The sequence below is a fragment of the Chrysochloris asiatica genome, unplaced genomic scaffold, assembly GCF_000296735.1.
Source record: "Chrysochloris asiatica unplaced genomic scaffold, ChrAsi1.0 scaffold00206, whole genome shotgun sequence".
In the NCBI taxonomy this organism is placed as follows: Eukaryota; Metazoa; Chordata; class Mammalia; order Afrosoricida; family Chrysochloridae; genus Chrysochloris; species Chrysochloris asiatica.
In genome coordinates this window covers 3113334-3125953 of record NW_006408724.1, presented here as the reverse complement: position 1 = coordinate 3125953, position 12620 = coordinate 3113334, and the positions used below count along the sequence as shown (strand labels likewise).

The 12620-nt window shown below is 36.6% G+C and overlaps 1 protein-coding gene across 1 annotated transcript in view; it reads left to right on the top strand.

Annotated features, from left to right (window-relative positions):
* The window catches only part of FAM188A (family with sequence similarity 188, member A), a 153585-nt gene extending 142787 nt beyond the window's left edge, over positions 1 to 10798 (top strand). Inside the window, exons 12-15 of the mRNA XM_006872606.1 lie at positions 245 to 317; positions 2410 to 2497; positions 7595 to 7666; positions 9832 to 10798. Coding sequence (XP_006872668.1) covers positions 245 to 317; positions 2410 to 2497; positions 7595 to 7666; positions 9832 to 9981 — 383 coding nt within the window. The 3' untranslated portion in view covers positions 9982 to 10798. The remainder of the gene's footprint in view (positions 1 to 244; positions 318 to 2409; positions 2498 to 7594; positions 7667 to 9831) is intronic.
* The last annotated feature ends 1822 nt before the right edge of the window (positions 10799 to 12620 follow it).

Genomic DNA, 12620 nt, shown 5'->3' with positions numbered 1-12620 from the left:
TATTGTACATAGGATTACAGTGAGTTGGAACCAACTCAGTGGTGCCTAAGAACAACATGTACCCAAGAAAATTCATATAAGGAGTACTGAATAATAGGGCTTGAGCCTAATGTAAATTCAAATGCTGTTTCACAAATTTTTGTGTCCTGTTTTGTATCATTTCCACTGAATCTCATCAGTGATATTAGACTTTCTTAAAGTAAATTTCTTATTTCAAATTGTTTCTGATTTTTTTTTTCCCCAGATAATGGGTTCATACCGGATTCACTTCTAGAAGATGTGATGAAAGCGTTGGACCTTGTTTCTGATCCTGAATAGTAAGCTCTGTAGGAAGTGTTATTTCTCCGATTCAAAAAGATCCTGTTAAATTTAAAGCATTATCTACATTTTTACTTTGCCTTATCTAAGCCTGCATATCAAAAAGCTTAGCACTCTATATAAAACCAAAATTTAGGATGAAATCAGATTAAACTTTACATTATAGCAGAGATTCAACAGAATGAACTTACTTCCTGCATTATACTTACTGTCTTGGTTTTTTTTAGAAAGTGCTAATAATATAAGTCTTTTTGTATGAAGTTTAAATACATTTTTTTCTAATAAATCTTTTCCTTTATTTTTTCATTTTATGAATTTAGCAGGCTTGCCTTGGTAAAAGTCGTGACAGTTCTCTGTAATGTAGATATTGCTAGTGTTCTGCATAACTATACAGCAGGCCTCTGATTTTCAGTCTTAAATAAAGATGATCAAAGACATTTAACATTTCCAAAATGCTCTGAAACCTTTGTATGTGGCGCCAGTATGTTACAGAATATAGTTTTTCAGTAGTGCCTAGCATTGTTCAGTTGCCCTTGTTTTCATTCTCACGGTTAAGTTTTATACAAAGTCACACATACATCTTCTTCCATAACTTTCGGATCTGTATTTTCTATGAGAAAATAATTTGTAATCATTAAGAGGTGACATGTATTGATCAAGTATGGGTATAAAAATAAAGATAATCTATGATGATCTTTTCCTACACAATTTTTGTTTTGCACGTTTTTTATCTGACATTGAACAAGCAAACTTTAATATAGAAAACATTTAACAAAACAGCTGCTCTTTAAATGTAGAGGAGGAAGAAAGAAAAGCGTTTTTCTCTTCAAATTCTTAGATAGCTGTATGTTGTTGTTGTTAAGTGCCATAAAGTCGATTCTGTCTCACAGTGACCTTGTACAGCGTTTCTGAAAAGTAGCTAATGGGTGTGAACTGACAACCTTGTGGTTTGTAATCCAGTGCTTCCCCTACAGCATCTACCTAAGTTTCCTTATCTCACTAGACTCTACCTTGAATTAAAAAGGCAGTGCAATTGAATTAATCCACTTGATTTTCCTACAAGTAGCTAAAAGCTTAAACTGAATTATTATTCTCTCTGACTTTGTCGTGTTTATACATGTTATAGTCCATGAACTAACAGGGCCGTATTAATGATTAAATGTTTGAGGGTGTATCAAAAAGTTCATGGGAAAATTCCATGTATCTTTTAATTCTATTTTTTCATGAATTTTTGAAGACCCCTTGTATATTAGCTAAATTCAGTATACCATGACCTTGGCCTAACTCAGTCCTAATAGAATGTCATATCCTTTGCATGTTGAATAACAGGTTTATTAACTTGGCATTTTACAATTACGGGAATAAGTAGAGAACAAAATGTTTCTAAAAAGATTGCTTTCACTTGTAAACCTCTTCAGATTGCAGTTCACGTTAGTGTGCCTTCTCTCTAGTCACACAACTATGACTACCTATCACCAGCCTGGGTTGAACTAACAGTTATACAAAGCAGTATTCATTGTCAGGTTCTGCTAGATGAATATACCACTTAGCCTAACTCACTGTTCTTTTTCTCATAAAGAATTACTTCACCTCTTTAAACTTCAGGTTACATTACTTGAGAATTTGAAGCAATCACTTCATTTGATTCTTGAAAGTAATCTGATGTATCACTGTCTTTTGATGCTGTTTCTCTTTGGGATTGAAATGAATTTTTTTAAAGTAATTACCTCATTTGATAAATTCCGGCATACTTATTAAGCAGAGGGTTTGCCTTTGGAAGGTTATAAGCCTGAGTTTATAAGCCTTGTTTTTTTAATTGCTTTACCTAATAAGGAACAATATTCCAAAGTCAGCATCATAATTTAAATTTTAAATAGTAACAGATTACTGTGGTTTAAAAATAACCAAGTTTTGGCAAATTAGATGTCATTCCTATGTATTTGTCATTAAAGTTCTAAAAAGAACAGCTCTTAGGATCTTTGGCAGGCAAATGTGTTATAGTACCAGTAATTTAATCATGAAGAAAGAAAAATAAACTTTTTTTCCCCCCATTGGTATCCATTGTTTTTCTTCTCTTTTTTCTCCCCATAGTATAAACCTCATGAAGAATAAATTAGATCCAGAAGGATTAGGAATCATATTATTGGGTCCATTTCTTCAAGAGTTTTTTCCTGATCAGGTAACATAGTTCACGAACTGTATTCATTATTTTGTTTTATAGGGATGATCATCTGTGATTGTTTCAGCACTTTTTCCTACTCCTTTGAAATGTTGTACTGTACAGATATAAGACTGTGAAAACACTAGGATTATGTAAAGACCTTCCAGTACTGAGAAAATTGAATGTTGGTGGAGGGAGGGAGTCACCAGAAATTGGTGTAGTGTATGTATTGTTGTTGTTGTTGTTGAGTGCCATCGAGTCGGGTCCGACCCATAGCGACCCTGTATGTATAGATACAGATATATAGCTACTGTTTGTATAAAATGGTGAAATTCAGAAGTATGTTGAGTAAAAAGAAAGATTCGTTTCATCTATTCCAATCCTCCTCTCAGGTAACTCTTGTTCATAGATTGGTGTGTATCTTTCCAGAACTTTCTAAATACTGGAAGTGAAGGTAAAAGTCTGGGTGTAGTAGGAGCTCCTGCTAGTGAATCTAACTAAGTTCCGGGGGCATTTCAGTTGAATGAAAGCAGCATTTTTAATGGAGCTGAGCTGGTTACATATGGGGACATTTTAGGCTTTGATAGATGAGTTAATAGGATTCAGAGCACTACCCTTGATTTATGTGTATATCCTACATCTGCCTTGTCGTCTTATTTAATTGAAGAGTTTCACCACTAAACCACTTAACAACAACAACAATGTTTAATGGAAGCACGGTGGTTCCATGCAATAAGCACTGGACTGTAAACCATAAAGTTTGCAGTTTGAGTCCAGCATGTAAAAAAGGATGAGTCTTTCTGCTCCCAGGAAGTTTAAAACCTCGGAATCCCTATAAAAGCAGTGTAATTGAATTCATCAGATTGATTTTCCTATAAGTAGCTAAAAGGTTACACTGAATTATTCACTCTGTACTTTGACTTTGTCGTGTTTATATATGTTACAGTCCATGAACTAACAGGGCCATATTAATGATTAAATATTTGAGGGTATATCAAAAAATTCATGGGAAAATTACATATATCCTTTAATTCCATTTTTTTCACAAATTTTTGAAGACCCCATGTATATTAGCTAAATTCAATGTAACGTGACCTTGGCCTAATTAGTGGAACCTAAGTCAGAACTAAAGGAGCTCTGGTAGTGTAGTGGTTACAAATCGGGCTGCAAACCTCAAGGTCAGCAGTTCGAAACTACCAGCTGTTCTATGGGAGAAAGATGAGACTTCCTGCTCCTGTAAAGATATACAGCCTCGGAAACCCTGTACAAGGTCGCTGTGAATCGGAACCAACTCCAGGGCACATAACCAACCAACCCCGGCACTTAACAACTTCTGCTTTAGGTTAGTAGGAATTTCTAGAAGTTCATTTTTGAAATCTTGTCTTGTGTTATAAATGTTTAATAAATTGTTATTGTTACTAAGTTCTATCAAGTCGGTCCCAACTCAGTTACCCTGTATAGGGTTTCTGAGGAGCGACTAATAGATTTGAACCACTAACCTTGTGGTTAATAGTCCACTTTATCCTACAGCACCACACCAGGACTCAAAATTGAGCAGTTTAAAAGTTTTTTGAGGCAATAATATTTGTTTTGAATTATTAAATTTCTAAGTCTTGCTGTTCAAGCATTTGATATGGATTTCTTAGTTGTTAATACAAGGGGGTTTCAAAAAGATCGTGGAAAAATGAAATGAAACAATACGGAATTTTTCCACGACCTTTTTGAAGTCCCTTTTGTGACGAAAAAGTCCCTGGATGGTGCACATGACTTCTAAATGAAAGGTGGGCAGTTCAAGTCCACCTAGAGATAACATATTCCTGTTCATTTTTAATTTAATTTTAGAAAGCTTTTGAAAAGTACTTTGGAAATGAAAACAAACTGAAAGTTACTCTCAACTCTTTTGGAAGTACACATATCTTATATTTAATGAATTGCATAATGCTGTTTATAATAATTTCTTACCATTTGCCTATTTTCTGTTACTCTTCAGACAAACTTTCCATTCCAGCTTGGTTGGTCTCCTTGCTCTTGTACATATCATGTTCATTCCTAAACCAAAGCTTGTGATCCTGCAATTTGTTCCCTTTAGAGCAATGGGTTCTCGAAGTGTAGTCTCCAAAACTTGAAATGCAGGTTCCCCTCCCCAGACTTACTGAATCAGAAACTTTGGGATTGGGGCCCAGCAGTATTTTAGCAAGCCCTTCAGGTGATTGTGTTTGAGAACCACTGCTTTACAGAAAGACCTGTCACATTCCCACTCATTCACATCTTTTAAGAGCTCAGCCCCCCTGTGACATAGATCTTTTCTTCTCATGGCATAAACCACCTGAAAAAAATAGCATAGGGAGAGCGTCTGGGCATTCTCTGCCCCATTCCACCGGCACCCCATTCCACAATCAAGCCTCCTGCCCGAAGGCACTCAGCTTTACTTGCTTTCTGGACCCACAGCTCTGTTTCTTGCTCTGGCCCTTAATTCTACTGTTCCTGCTCCTCTGTGGTCACAACTCACTGCCTCCAAAATCGAGGAGGTTCAATATGCAGAGACCTCAGGGTCCAAAGGATGCACCCTACTTCTGGTTCTTCTTCCTTGATAATAGTGAGAGCCCCCTTCCTGCTTCTGAGATGGCTCATGTTGTATCCCAGGTAGAGTTCCAACTTTTTATCATAAAAATTAACCCTGTTAGCCAACATTCACAACTGAATTATCATCCTATCAGTATCTTCTGCCACCTTCTCTTACCCAGACCCATCAAGACAAAAAGTTGTTTGGTGGGAGTTACAAAGCTTATGGGTGGAAGAGCCACGTGATGTAGTTCAGGCACTGCATCACTGTGTCCTCTTTGTAGTCACAAAACACACAGTGCTAATCACTTATTTTGGTTGGTATTCATGAAATTATTTTGTACCTAACAGACCAACATAGCTGTAGTAAGCATTGTTTATTAAATCAAACCAGGAATAAATGAATTGCAAATTTTGAGTCAGAAGGATGGCCAGTAATCTTTACATATGCTAAAAGCAAGGGCTGATGAAGAGCATTTCTTTGCCATGACATAGTAGCTAATCCGGGTAGGGGGGAATGATCATAAGCACATCAAGGCAAAGTTGTTATAGTAATTGCAGCAGCATCTTATTTATGAAGCACTTACAAACAGTTGTACCAGGCATTATTTGACAATGAAGAAGCTGAGGATTCACGAATACAAGAAAATTGTTTAATGCCATACAGTTGTTCACTATTCCAGTGTAGGTCTGTCTACCTCCAGAGTGTAAACATTTTACCACTCTGTTACACTATCTTTTGTTGATGTTTCAGTGTTTTATGCCGGTTGTCAGTGACTGGGAATAGAGACTATAAATTGTACTAAATTACAGTAAAATGTTTATTTTTAAACATAAAAGTACATTAGCTCTGATAATCAAGAGCTGAATTACTTATGTAAGCATTCGATTGTTTTGACTTGTGTATAATGAAGGAAATTAACATTTTGTTGATTTTTTTTTTCTGCTTTCTGTAAAGCATTCTGAATATGACACAAACACACAAGAGCTTAAATTTTAGTTGGGACTACAAGAACATGAAGAGATTAAGAACAGTTAAGCAATCTTTAGAAATAATAAGATTATATAAAGTAGTATGACTTATTCCCAAATTAGTTATTCAGATAATTGTTACTATAAGGATTCCAAAAATAATAAAGACCCCAACTAGTATGATCAGGAAAAAGGTCATAGGAGAGGTAAGATTTGAATCAGTTCTTGAAAAATGAGAAATTAGCTGAGTAAGTGAAGAAAGGAGGGAGAGAAAAGAGAGTGATTATACAAAGGGACAACAAAAGACCTTTTCATGGGGAACTAAGTAGTAGGCTTGTCTCACACAGAGGCTCCAGAAGGTGAGTACTGAGATAGATTGAAGAATAAATTGGGTTCTGTATTATTTTAGGGCTCTTGATTGTAAACCACAAAAGCCTGGCCTGAGCTGCTTTAAGGGAGAGCTGGAATGGAGATATAAACTGGAAGGAGTGACTTGTAGGAATTGAAGGATGGAATAACCAAGCATGGAAGGAAGTCCACAGAGACTAGAACAGGGACCTTGACCACTGCCAGAAGTCTCTCCATCTTCCATCATTTGTCACTAGAGTAGTTTCATTCTCTCAGCCCATCTTTCTCTATGAAGCTGAGGTCACACTTGCCAGCAGCTCTTTTCCCTTACTTAGTTCCAACTACAAAAATGTCTATTTTTTTCTCAAGAGGGACTCTGACCCAGCTTGAGTCACAAGCTCATCCTTGCACTAGTCGGATATGGCCAAGAAGACAAGGCTGATAGGCATGAGGAGACTGAACTATAAATTATATTCTCCAAAGGAAATAATTGGGAGTCAGGCACCTTCAGTGAGAACAGACCAGCAGTGACTGTGAATACTAGGTTAAGGGAGGTGAACTTGACCTTATGCTAATTGAGAACCAAAGTAAACAGTAGGAGTAACATAAACTGTTTCTGAAATTTTCATCTGATAGTGATATATTATATGTTATTGAAATCTCTAAGCACTATAATTATGTGTTTTCATTTCTCACAATTCTCTTTTCACTAATTAAAAGCTGGCTATAGTCAAATGATATTTTTGGAATAGAAACCACAAATTTGATATTGTGAACCAGATTGAAAGTATTGATGCTTATGTTGTGTCTGGATAAAAGTGATATTACCACTTTTCCATATTTATTGGAAGGAGCATATTATTCACAACCAGAGAAAATGCAGAGATAAGGGAAGTACTTTTGTGTTTTACAATTTTGTCTTATTAAAAACTCATAGTAATCCCTGCATAAAGCTAAAGACATAAAACAACTAGCAGAGCAGAGTACATTATGATGGACACCTCTACTGGTTCCTAGTCTCATCTCCAGAAGCAAACTCTCGTGAGCATCCAACTTCTAGATTTTCTGGGTTTTAACTCCATACATTTCCAAGATCCTTGCTTTTTCAAATGATTCCTAGAAGGGTGAGGTTTTAAGACGTGCATTTTACTTTCAGTTGTTAATTAGAAATTGTCTAATTAGTCATTTATAAGGCCAAAATTTAAAGTTTTAATAGTTGTTTGTTTATACTAGGGCTCCAGTGGTCCAGAATCTTTTACTGTCTACCACTACAATGGATTGAAGCAGTCAAATTATAATGAAAAGGTATGACAATTCACAAGTAATTTGTTTCTAACTAGGTTGATTAAATAAATATATAAATGCATAGTAATGTTTCATGCCCATAAAATTGCTGTCCAAGGATATTGTTCCAAGAATCGCTTTACTATAGCAACAAATATTAAAACTGGTCGTGTTTCAGTCTGACCAATATGTGATACTCAATGAGATCTACTTTGGACTTAAACAGTAGTTTCACTAACATAACTACATCTACATGCATGTTGATAACCTTGATTATATGTTGTTGTTATTAAGTGCTGTCTAGTCAGTTCCAACTCATAGTGAATCTGTAAAGGGGTTCCGAGGAGTGGCTAGTGAGTTTGAACTTGGGCCTTGCAGTTCAAACCGACCTTGTGTTCCAGTGCTTACTTATCCTGCAGTGCCACACCAGACTGTTATTAATCAGTTATATATAGTTTTTTCAGTGAAAGCTGCTCCGTTTTCCTGGAGAAAGGGATAACTGAGATTTTTAAGAAAAGTATTTTTTAAGGATTTTATTAGTAACCATTAATCCACAAAAATCAAACCCACTGTCATCAAGTCAGTTATGACTCACAGCATCCCTATGCAGGGTCTCAAAGTAAGCATAAGTAGCAAACATTTATTGAGCGTTTGCCTAGAATGTACTAAGCATTTCACTTTATCATAAGTTTCACAGCTACCCTATGAGTAGCTATTGTGTGTATATCCTCATTTTTCAGAGGAGAAAACTAAAAGCAATGTGCCTACGGTCAAGCAGCCAGGAAATGGCAAAGCTGGGGTTGAAGCTGAGGCAGTCTGACTGCAGAGCCTGACCTCTTACCCATTGTGCTTTGCTGCTTTCCTTTGTGGAGTATCGACAAAGGCATGTGAGTGATTCGCTTCCAGGTGTACCCACTGGTTCAAGCCAAAAGTTTGGTCTCAATGATAAAGTTTTTTGATTAGATAGTAGATTAGTCCACACGTACAGTGTATTGTGTTTTCATTTATTAAAGTAGCCATCACAGCAAATACAGCTAATATTCTATAGGTTGGAATTTTATACTTCTATCAACTTCTAGAGTTTCATAGGTTAAGCACTCAGCTGCTAACCAAAAGATCAGCAGTTGGAACCCACCAGCTGCTCCATGGTAGACAGATGTGGCAGTCAGCTTCTATAAAGATGACAGCCTTGGAACCCTCTGGGGTAGTTCTTCTCCACCCTGATGTGGCAACGGGAGTTGGAATTGACTCAACAGCCTCAGGTTTCAGGTTAGAGTTGTTTTTGAAGGAATAAGGTCTCACATAACTATTTAGTTTGATATCTTTATATGAGTATTATTAAGTCTTTAAATTTGATAATGACTGCAGAAAATAATGTAGATGAGAGTCTTCTATATTAAATTAATGAAAATTAAATGCATTCATTGTTAGTTAGACATATCTACAACTGAAGTTAAAATATGCAAGGAGTTCAGAAAGTTCATGGGAAAAATAAATTCCACTTTTCCATAAATTTTTTGAAACCCCTTCACACTGTTTGTAACAAATTATAAATTAGAAAATGTATTAAATTAGGTCCAGAAATCTTTTTACAAGAAGGTAATAATATGTTCATATATAGCAAAAGAAGACACTTTTTTTGAAATCGTAGCTTTTGTATTAAATAGTAGCTTTGTCTACATATATAATGTAATATATTTATGTTTATAGAGTAACCATCACAGCATATACAGTGAATGTACTCATGATTCTAAGGAGTGCCTTGTCGAGGTTTTGAAGTTCTGCATAGCTGTAATAGGAAGTGCTTTATGGTCATGAATTAGTACTGGATTGACACAGCACCTGCAGCCTGGGTTCCAATGCAGCAACTGTGAGGGTTATGCAGACCAGATGGTGTTCTGTTCTGTGGTATGTGGGGCTGCTCTGAATCAGAGCTAACTCAACAGCACCTAACAACAACAACAATTAGTTACTCACAATCATTGTGAAGTAGGTCAGTCAAATATTGTCCATATTTTACAGATTAGGCGTCTGAGACAGGAGATTAAGGGACACACCCAGGATCACACAGCAAGTTTTTGACAGAACAGGGATTGGAACTTTGTTCATGATTCTCAGTCTTTTGCTTGGTCTGAGAATTTGCTAAGCATATTGACTGATGTTGATGGCTTTATTTTGTTCAACAGGTAATGTATGTAGAAGGGACTGCAGTTGTTATGGGTTTTGAAGATCCCATGCTACAGACAGATGACACTCCTATTAAACGCTGCCTCCAAACCAAATGGCCATACATCGAATTACTCTGGACCACAGATCGCTCACCTTCTTTAAACTGATTTGCCTATGTATTTTCATAATAGCAGATGTTGAACGAGGGACTCAAGACTGGCAAGTGGCTAAATCAAGCTGTACACTGGTATCACCGATTAACTGTAAATAACAATTAAAAATACTTTTTTCAGTATTTAAAATATGTTTAAATTATTTTAAAGATTTATGTTAAAGATTATCCTATCTTGACCCTTTATGTGAAATTTACTAGCAATTAAACATTAATCAAATTTCATTGCATTTGCAGTCAGATAATTTTTCATTTATTTAGTAAATTACAAACATCATAATTTAGCATTTGTATGTTGAATCAAAATTACTATTTATAAATTTCTATTTCTAGGTTTTATTTCAGTCAGACACATTCTATAATTTAAATGATTTTAACTTGCAATGTTTCAGCTTCAACTTTTACATTGCACAGAGGTCAGTTTTGCTATTTCTTTTGTAGTATATTTTCCGTTAGAAATATTAAATAAAAACTTACCAGCCTGGATCCTTTGGCAATTGGTTTAGCTCTGGCATGTTTCACAAAAAGTAGACACAAGGGGGGAACATTACCATTTACTCACAATATATAAGGGATACCTTTTAAAAATTAGTAGGAAAGAAAATCTGTTTGATAGTCTTAACACTGTTAACTTTCACTGTATTGCCAAATACACTTTTCCAAATTCCTCCCACCAGCCCTGTAAGCCAGCTTCCTTTTATATTTGTAAATGTGATCAATGCATGAGAATATCTGTTACTACATTAGTATATTGCATTATTTATTAAGACCCTAATTGATGACCTAAATAAACACTTTTCTTTTTCTTTAAATGTGCTCTAGCAATTTTTTTAATTGGTGGTCAAAACAGGGAAATTATTTTAAATGTTTCTCCCCAGCATCCCTGAGAGCATGGCAGAGAATAAATGCCCATTGAGGTCATACAAGCTCTCAGAATAGTAGCTCCAACCATATACTTCTCTAAGAGCTGGGGCTCATTCACTCAAGACAGCCAGACGCACTACAACCTAAGAGGCAGCTCTCTAGGCCAGTGGACCAGGATACAGAAATCTCGTCCTGTTTCTGGCAGACTGCTCTGAAAAAAAGCCCTAATCTCTACATGTGTTTCCAAAACACCCAATTGCCTTTCTTTGGTAGGAATACATCTCATATATCAGGTACATAGAAATTAATAAATAGTTTATAATGTATTCAAATAAAAACAGCAACCCATCCCTTTTTTTTTTTTTGCTTAAGGGACAGTAATTTTCTATGAGCAAAGTAGCAGTAGTATTTCTTTGCTTGAATACACTCCTGGAACTTGTGTCATGGATTAAAATGTGGCCCCCAAAATATAAGTCAACTTGGCTAGGCCATGGCTCCCACTATTGTGCGGTTGTCTTCCATTCTGTGATATGATGCAATTGTCAACTGTTTTGTTCTGTGATGTAAATCCTAAACTGTGCTGTTAATGAGGCAGGATTAGGGTGTAATGTGCCTTTAAATCGCCACCGGTATTCAAGTTACAGAGTCCTGGTGTGGCACTGTAGAAAAAGCACTGGCACCCTAACCATAAGGATGGAAGTTCATACCCACAAGCTACTCCTAGGAACCCTGTGCAGGATCACTATGAATTGGAACCATTTAAATGGCACGTAACAGCAACAACAAAAACAATTCAGGTCACCACCCTACTTATGTCCCAAGCCTTGCTTGAGCCAAATCTTTTATCTTACAAGAAGTAAAGGACTTCCCTACTACCAAGAAAAAAGAGCTGGGAGCAAAGCACGTGCTTTGGACCCAGGGTCCCTGCACAGAGAATCACCTACCAGGACTCATAGAGAACTCCCAGGAACCAGAAAACCAGAAAATCTGAAGAAATACAAGAGCCTTCTCCCACAGCAGACAGAGAAAGCCTTCCTCTAGAGCCAACACCCTGAGTTCTAAACTGAGGAAGTAAATTTCTGTTGATTTAAGTATCCATTTTTATAAAGCAGCCTCAAAAAGTTTGTGGAAAAGCTCTATTACGGTTCCATTCCATTTTCCACAAACTCTTGACGCTGTTTTATAACAGCTCTAAATAACTAAGATGTTGCTGTTAAGTACCATCAAGGCAGTTCCAACTCATAGCGATTTCCGAGGCGCAGCTAGCGAGTTTGAACCTCCAGCCTTGCGATTCAAACTGCCCTTGTGGTCCAGTGCCTATCCTGAAGTGCCACACCAAGGACTCCAGATAATTAAGCTACTTAGCTGTAATTTTTTTTTTTTTTTTCCAGGTAGGTTCCTAGAGAATCCTCTGATCCAAAAGAACTTATTAAACAAATCAGACAAAGGTCTTGAATATGCTTTTACGAAATTTTCCCCCATCCCTTCTTCAGGCTCCACTTGGGAAATGGCCCACGTAGGGATACTGAGGGGGTACAGCAGCAGGCTTAACTAACAAATCTGAGAGCACAGAAATGCTCGGTTGGCCCTTTCTGTTCTCACTGTGATACTGAGGGTTTGGGAGCTTACGCCCAACTCTTTGAGAGAAGGAAATATACTGCTTTTCACCACAACCGCTTAAAGTTTACACCTTTCTCCACCTTTTCCCACACACACCCTATTCTACTCTCTCTAGTCCCAGTTGACCAAAGCCTTGATATTAGCATGTGA